Source organism: Zonotrichia leucophrys, chromosome 10, assembly GCF_028769735.1.
Source record: "Zonotrichia leucophrys gambelii isolate GWCS_2022_RI chromosome 10, RI_Zleu_2.0, whole genome shotgun sequence".
Classification (NCBI taxonomy): Eukaryota; Metazoa; Chordata; class Aves; order Passeriformes; family Passerellidae; genus Zonotrichia; species Zonotrichia leucophrys.
The window spans coordinates 11394611-11402893 of NC_088180.1; the positions used below are offsets into that span (position 1 = coordinate 11394611).

General features: G+C 54.0%; 1 protein-coding gene across 2 annotated transcripts; it reads left to right on the forward strand.

Moving 5' to 3' along the window:
* Positions 1-1466: 1466 nt before the first annotated feature.
* On the forward strand, positions 1467-5546 carry MEX3B (mex-3 RNA binding family member B). Of its 2 annotated transcripts, XM_064722359.1 has the most exons (3): positions 1467-1664; positions 2457-2693; positions 3663-5546. In XM_064722359.1, the coding sequence occupies exons 2-3, from the start codon at positions 2459-2461 to the stop codon at positions 5075-5077; spliced, it is 1650 nt and encodes a 549-aa protein (XP_064578429.1). In that variant the 5' UTR covers positions 1467-1664; positions 2457-2458; the 3' UTR covers positions 5078-5546. The 2 variants fall into 2 exon arrangements, with proteins under 2 accessions (XP_064578429.1, XP_064578428.1); XM_064722358.1 differs by lacking the exon at positions 1467-1664 and having other exon boundaries at positions 1777-2693.
* The last annotated feature ends 2737 nt before the right edge of the window (positions 5547-8283 follow it).

An 8283-nucleotide genomic window follows, 5' to 3' on the forward strand; every position in this document is an offset into this window, starting at 1 on the left:
CAAAACAAAAAACAGGTAAAATTCAAGCACAACCCAACGCTCTCCTCATATCCTTGCATTTCATTACTTATGACTCTCACTGTTGGACTCCAACAACACTAATTCCCTACACTGATGTGTCTTTCCCTCATCTCATCTCTGTCCTTTCCTGCCCTGTCTGGTAAATGGGTACCGTGATGTTCTCTCTCACAGATTTTAGACTCATTGAACTAAAAAGATTGCAAAGAATCAAACTTTAAAATAATTATTTTATTTAATAACAAAGAGTATTACTTTTTTGTTATAAGTTTTATGGATCCTTGAGCACTTATAAGTGACCTCTGTTTACCCTATGGAAACAAGCCCTGCTGCCTATGCAAGTAAATCTGTAGAATAAGTAATCTTTTAAATATGAAACCTCAGTTTCCTTAGTTGATGGGACAAGCTCAGCACTTAGGAAAGCACATCACCAGTGAGTACCCTTGCTGGAAAACAATCCACTGGAGCTTTGTTATACAACATTCAAACATCCTGGTGAGGTGACAGTAATTTGCAATAAACACTGCATGTAAACAATTACCTGTGACTTGTTACACTTGTTTGTACAGGCAGCTGGCTAAACAGATCTGGGTGCACTTGTAAACGTCTGTCCCTGTCACACCTGATACTGGAAAACAATTGCTCGTTATATGATTACTCTGAAAAAAACAGGGGTTTGTACCTGACAGCTGGCAAGGACTGAGTATGGATGCTTACAGACGGAAAAGTGCCAGAGAAATCAAATGTGATGGTGGTGTTTTTATGACAACGGTGAGGGCACTTTCATGTCTAATCCTCCCATCAAGGGAGGTCTTTGTGACAGAGTACTTGACAAAAAAAACCACTTTTGCGGTTGAAGGGTCCTGTGCTGGTAGAGGTGAAAGAAAGTCACTTGGTCATGCAAGGTCCAAGAAGAGGCAGAGGTGCTTTATTTTCCAGTGGTTTAGCAAGGCGGTGTAAGATGCGGGTGATATTACCCTGGAGCTGCTGTGCGGGAGGCGTTCCCACCCTTCGGGCTCTTTACGAGCGGACCGCGGTGTCAGGGCCGGCACCGGGACACGGCCGCGCTCGGGTCACGGCCCTCATCCCGCGCCCGGGGCGCGCCGAGCCGGGCTGGGCGGGGCCGCGGCTCCCACCGGCTCTGACCCCGCGCCCGCCGGGGCTGCAGCGCCCGGGGGGCGGAACGGGAGGCGCCTCTGCCGGCACAGCACGGGCTCGGGGTGGCGGGGCCGGCCGGGCGGAGCGGGCTGAGGGCCCGGGCGGAGCGGGCTGTGAGGGCTCGGCCCGTCCCGCCCCGGCCGCGGCCCCGCGCGGGCGCACTGCGCGCGCCGGGAGAGGGAGGGAGCGGGGGAGGGAGGGGCGCGCAGGCGCGGGGCGCGCGCCGGGCGGGGCCGCGCGGGAGCCGGCGGGGGGTTCCGCGCGCCCGCGGCCGCCGCCCGCGGGGCCGGTGAAGGGGCGGCGGCGCTGCCGGCGCGGGGCCGGGGCCGGTGCGGGGGCGGTGCCGGGGGCTCTGCGGCGCTGCCGGCGAGCGGCGGCGCTGCCGCTCCCGAAGCCGACGGCGCACAAAGGGCACCCCCCCACACCCCGAACCAACCCCCCCGCCGCAAAAACGCACCCCAAGCGCGGCCCCCTCCGCCGGCGCTCAGGTGGGGCTGGCGGCGGGCGCTCGGGAGCGCGGGGCTGGGGGAGGTGGGGGGAGCGGCGGCCGGCGGGCCGGGGCCCGGCATTGTTCGGCAGCCGACAACAAAGAGCGGGGCCGGGCCGGGCCGGGCCGGGGGGGCAGCGCCGGCCCCTCCGCGCCGCCCCGGCCAATCGCGGCGCGCGGCGGCGGCGCGCGGTGACAGCGAGCGGCGCTTACGCTGCGGCGCCCGGCGCGGCCCCCGCTCCCCGCCCCGCGCCCGCCCGCCTCTCCAGAGCCGTCTGGCTGCAGCAGAGCCTCAGACAGAGGAGGGGAGAGGAGGAAAAAAAAACGCTGAGTGAGTGGAGTGGAGCCTGGGAGGGGCTCCTTAAAGAAACGCTGCCGCCGCTTGGCATTGTGGCCGGCGAGGAACTCGAGGGGGGGAAGCCATCGGAGCTCCTCTCGCTTATCCTCTTCCCACCCCCCCCACCCCACCCCCAGCCGACAAAAAAAAAAAAAAAGGAAAAAAAAAAAGCCAACCGAAAAAAAACCTCGGGGGGGAGTCGTGGGGGGGGTCCTGAGAACGTCTTATAAACCGGATTGCACTGAGAGGAGGAAAAAAAAAAGCAAAAAAGATACAAAATATACAAGCAAAAGGCAACAATTCCCCGGTCTCCTGCAGTCGCCCACCCTCCCTTTCCTTCTCTCCTGCTGGCCATCTGCCTTGGGTTCTCCTTTGTGTCTGATCTCTTACTACTGAGCCGAGCGCAGGCGGAGGGTGCACCACACACAGGGACTATGCCCAGCTCGCTTTTTGCAGACATGGAGAGGAACGGGAGCGGCGGCGGCGGCGGTGGTGGTGGTGGTGGCGGGGGAGAGACCCTGGATGACCAAAGAGCCCTTCAGATCGCCCTGGATCAGCTCTCCCTGCTGGGGCTGGACAACGACGAGACGGGCTCCATTTACGACAACGAGCCTCGGAAAAAGAGCGTGAACATGACTGAATGCGTGCCGGTGCCCAGCTCGGAACATGTCGCTGAGATAGTGGGGAGACAAGGTGGGTGCTGCATGCGAGGGGCTGTGGGGGCGCGGGTCTCCCCTCCGCGCTGCCGGGCGGGCGGCTCAGATGCGACACTGGCCATTCCCAGGAACGCTGCAGCCGTGCGGCGCTGGCCAGTGCCGGCTTCCCCCAGACAAAGAAAGTGATGGCAGCGGCAGACGTGATGTTTCCGAGGAGTGTTATGCATCAGTTTCGAGATGCACTTTCAGCTGCCGGGTTGGGGGAAAAAAATCAGGAAAATAATAAAAATCTGTCCTTTCCTCCGGCTGCAAAAGTTAAAGATTTGTAAGAGGAAACGGGAGGAAAATGGGAGCCTCGGTGGTTTCCCCCCTCCACCACCCCAAAGTTAGAAATCGTGGATTATTTTTAAGGAAGAGAAATGGAGTGGAGAAGTGGAACAATGGGGTTGGAATAAAGCATCCGCAGTGGGGAATATGGCTCATTCGGTACAGCCTCTGCTCTTCACCTTAAGAACTGATTTTATTTTTCCAAAAGGAAAGTGCTGAGCAGGAATGTGGACTGGCGGGTGTGTTGATTTGTGAGGGCTGCTTGCATTTTATTTTTTTTTTTTTTCTGGCGGTGCAGCTTTCCTGCACGCTTTTTATTCTATTTTTTTTTTTTGTCGCTCTCTTTTTTTTTTTTTCTCCCCCTGTGTTACCGACCCTGTGAACTGCACGTTGGTAGTTTTGGGGCAGTTTGCATGGCAGATGTGTCGGTGGCCACTTGCGATGCCTTTGGGCGTGTGCCAGGGCTGTGGGCTGACATTACTTTACACCGTGACCGAGGCTCCCGGACGAGATGCCAGCGATCACCTGGGGTTGGGGGCAATGTGTTTCTCGGGTGGGTGTGTATTTTCTTTTCCCCCTCCCTAGCTGCACCCAAACAATGGGTTGTAACCGGTTCTCCCCCACCACCTCCCCTTCCTCCCCCTCCCCTTCGCCCTCCATCTCCGCATCTCGTTCCCAGGTTGTAAAATCAAAGCTCTGCGGGCAAAGACCAACACCTACATCAAGACCCCGGTTCGCGGGGAGGAGCCGCTCTTTGTTGTGACGGGCAGAAAGGAAGATGTGGCCATGGCCCGCAGGGAGATCATCTCTGCGGCCGAGCACTTCTCCATGATCCGAGCCTCGCGGAACAAGAACACAGCCCTGAACGGCACCGTTCCCGGCCCCCCGAACCTGCCCGGCCAAACCACCATCCAGGTGCGGGTGCCTTATCGCGTGGTGGGCTTGGTCGTGGGGCCCAAGGGGGCGACCATCAAGCGCATCCAGCAGCAGACGCACACGTACATCGTGACCCCGAGCCGGGACAAGGAGCCGGTCTTTGAGGTGACAGGCATGCCAGAGAACGTGGACCGGGCCCGGGAGGAGATCGAGGCGCACATCGCCATGCGCACCGGCGGCATCATCGAGCTGACGGACGAGAACGACTTCCACGCCAACGGCACGGACGTGGGCTTCGAGCTGAACGGCACGGGCAGCCTCTGGAGCAAGCCTACGCCACCCAGCATCACACCCACCCCGGGCCGCAAGCCCTTCTGCAACTACCGCAACGACAGCTCCAGCTCGCTGGGCAGCGCCTCCACCGACTCCTACTTCGGGGGCGGCACCGGGGGGGGCGGCAGCGCCCGCCTGGCCGACTACAGCCCCCCGAGCCCGGCGCTGAGCTTCTCGCACAACGGCAACAACAACAACAACAGCGCCAATGGCTACGTGTACGGCGGGGGCGGCGGCGACGTCCTCTCCTCCCCGGACTGCTGCTCCGAGCTGCCCTTCGACTCGCCGCCCGGCTTCGACCTGGCGCCCGCCCCGCCGCCCGGGGCCGCCCTCCTCTGGCCGCAGTTCGAGCGCGGCCCCGCCGCGCCGCCCTCGCCCGCGCCCTCGCCCGCCGCCGCCGCCGCCTTCCCGGGCGCCGCGCCCGCCAATGCCAACCTGGCGCTGCTGGTGAGCGGCCCCCGGCGCGGCGCCGCCCCGCCCCCGGCGCGGCTCTCCCCGCCCCTGCACGGCAGCGCGGCCGGCACCGAGCACCCGCTGGCGCGCCGGGTGCGCAGCGACCCCGGCGGGCGGCTGCTGGCCGCCTCCTACCCGCTGTACGCCAACGGGCTGGGCGCCCACTTGCCCGGGCTGCCCTCCGACTCCTCCGCCTCCTCGTCCTCCTCCTCCAGCTCCTCGTCCAGCTCCTCCTGCTCCTCCTCTGGCGTGCGGCGGAAGGGCAGCCGCGACTGCTCGGTGTGCTTCGAGAGCGAGGTGATCGCGGCGCTGGTGCCCTGCGGCCACAACCTCTTCTGCATGGAGTGCGCCAACCGCATCTGCGAGAAGACGGAGCCGCAGTGCCCCGTGTGCCACAGCGCCGTCACCCAGGCCATCCGCATCTTCTCCTGAGCGCCGCGGGCCGGGGGCACGGACCGGGGGGGCCGGCGGGGCCGGGGCCGCCGCACGCCGAGGGGCGCGGGCAGAGCCGAGGGAGGGCTGGGGGGTGGTGTGACAGCGGGTGCATGCTATAAATAATAACGGGCGACTCCATTCTAGTGCTAGGCTAGTTTTTACACTGTACTTTAATACGAAGCTTCCAAAACTCCCCTTTTTTATAAACAAACAAACAGAAAAAAAAAAAGAAAAAAAAAACAGAAAAAAAATTGAAAGTAGAAGATGCTTATGATGATGACAATGGTGTGTGGACTGTTAGTAAAACGTGCTGGTAGTTCTAGGATGCTTATTACAAAATAATTAAATCTATGGGTGGATACTTTTCTGAATGTTCTTGAAAGGGCAAGAAGTTCCTGTGAAAAACCATGATACTGCAGCTTTATCAGACTTTTAAAAAGAAAAAAGAAAAAAAAAACCAACAAAACTGTAACATATCTCTTATATATATTAAAAACGTTTAAAGGTTTTAAAGATAAATTGCATTAATACAGATTGAAGTATTTTATTCTTTTTTGACTTGAAAAATTATATTTCATATTGCAAAGATGTTTACAAGTATTTTAATTTAAGTTCAGTGAACTTTTTGTAGCTGGGTTAAATCTTTTTTATTTTAGTATGGCCTTATGGCAAAGAACACTGTATTATTTTAATATCACACAATTGTGAACGGAATTACAAACCATAAAATGTGTAATGCTTTGAACAGTATTCTGTTGGGATGGAGATTTTATAGGTTCAGAAAAAATCTTTTAAATCTGCTTCACCCAGCATATTTTCTATTCAGTGATATAAAGCATATTTTATTCTATATTATTACAAAAATGGAAATGTATAAACATATGTCAAAAGGAACTGTTGAAGCTTTCTAACATTTGTATAAATAGAATTCAGTGGAAATTACAAAAATTCTGTTGCACCACTATAGTTTTAGTATTTCTATTTTAATACATTTGTTTACCACTTGTTTATGTATATGTAGGTGACGTTACTTGAGCTTAAATGTACTTTACTGAGCAAAGTTTAAAAACAAAGTATATTTTATTTTATGATAAAGGGCCTTTAACCTCATGGTCAAATACTAATATTATATTTGCTGAGACAAGATTTGAAATTGTATCAAGAGTTTTATTTTTCTGACATTTAAAGTTCTACATAATAAAAGTAAAACTTAAGTAATGGTGCTACTTCATGTTTTTTTAAGTATTTCTATATAAATAAAATAAAATATTACAGAAAAAAAAGGTACTCTGCGTGGTGATTTGATTTCATGTGCCGAGAGATTTTTCTGGAATTTTTGTTTCCTGCTTGTACCAGTGAAACTTGTTGGGAGTTTAAACTGTTATGCTAATGTTGCTGGAGCTCGTGCAGGCTTCCAGAAAAATCCTGCCAGCTATCATACCTTATAACATGCTTTTAATGAAAAAAAAAAGAGTTTTTTAATATGTGTTATATTGCTGGGGTTTTCCACAGCACAAAGTACTATTTTTTTAATAATCTCTAGTCATGAAAAGGACTTGGGTTTGTGTGAATTGTTGCTTTTGGCAGACAAAGCATAGGGAGTAGGAAACTGCAAAGCAGCTGAAGGAGGGAGCAGGGGAGGCTCCTTTGTTGTGATGGAGGCTCTGGTCCCTGCCGTGCCCAGGGACCTCAGGACTGCATCCCAGACTGGGCGCTCCTGGAGCACAGCAAGGGCTGCTGTAGCCTCCCTGAGTCCTTGACAGTGGTGTTTGGCACTTGTGGCTGGGCTAATTGGTGTTGACAAGCTGATTAGAATAACACATTTATTGCCCTGTAAGGGTGGTTTGGCGTTGCTGGTGCCCGCAGTGGCGTTGGGGCGAGGGATGCTCAGCCGAGCCCATGGACACACCAAACAAGCCCTGCAGGACTTGTGCTGCTCGGTGCACTCCATGGGAACAAAGTGGCTGTTGGCTGATGTGTGTTAGAGCAGATTGCACAGGGTGCTGAACATCCCTAAATGTTTCTCTTCGAGCTTCCACTGCCCTTCTCAGTGGGTGAGTGAAAACAACAAAGGAAACGCAGAGTGTGTAGCATATTTCAGTTGCCTTACTTTGTGCTTAGCTGTGTATGGGCAGAGCTGCTCTGCTCCAATCTCCTTTATGGACTCCAGAGCTGCTGGTTGGGTGGGAAGGGGGAGGAGGGAGGATGCGGCAGGGGATGATGGGATCTCTTTGTTTGATTTGATTTGATTTTTGCTTCTTTCATTGAACTGTGGTTGTGGTATCATCCGATTTGTAGAGCTAAAATCCCTTACCGAGTGTTGCATCTATCTCAGGAATCTTGGAGGTTTGGATGGGGGGCAGAAACCCCCCAACCCAAGGCTGTGGAAAAGAATCCAGAGAGTGGCAGAGAAGATGTGTTTAAGCGGTACAGACACTGAAAAAACCCTTGGCAAAATCAATTGCTTTAGAGATCAGGAAGTTTAAGTCCATGTGTATATTTTCTTGATGATGGGTGTTTAGGAAATGCTTTCAAGATGCGTCAATCAATTTCTCATGTCTGTGCAAACATCCTGTGCAGTTTTCAGGGAGAAGTTGTGAAAATGACTATAAATAAAAAAGTGAATTTGATCACTTCGTTTGGTTTTCAAGCTTAGTGAAACCAAAAGGTAAATAAGATGAACAAAATGTGAAAACTAGTCTCCTTTTCTTCCTGGTGATGTACAATCCTGCTGTGTCCCTGGTGTTGGCAGTGGTGCTATGGATGGCTGTGGTGTTATGGATGGCTGTGAGCAGCCTCTGGAGAGCAGCCCCTGGCCAGCAGCTCAGGAATGCCCTGGCCTGGGCTGCCCAGCCTGCCGGTAAATCCAACTGACCTCGTTGTCCATGGTCATCTTGCAGGACTTGCTGTTTCTTTACCAGATTGTGGTGAAAACAAAGGCAATCCCCTCTTGCTCCATGGCTCTGGCTGCCTTTTCCGCCTCTGCACGCTGTTTCAGCCCCTTTACATGCTCGATGTGTGTGTTGTCTCAAGATGGAAAGATGGGCTGCAGTGCCTTAAAAACTGGTTGTGTTCACTCCTCTTTGGGAATTATTTTACCTGCAGAGGGACCAGCCTGGGTTACTCTTGATTTGTTATCCAGTGAGTGCCTTTTGCCCTGTGGTGGTGGCAGAGCCAGGGGGCTCAGCAGCATTCACCCACCC

Excerpts from the sequence above, each read along its gene's own strand:
- MEX3B (XM_064722358.1), top strand. The coding sequence starts at position 2,435 with ATGCCCAGCTCGCTTTTTGCAGACATGGAGAGGAACGGGAGCGGCGGC. Across the intron at positions 2,694-3,662 it reads TGAGATAGTGGGGAGACAAG|GTTGTAAAATCAAAGCTCTG; the intron begins GTGGGTGCTGCA and ends TCTCGTTCCCAG.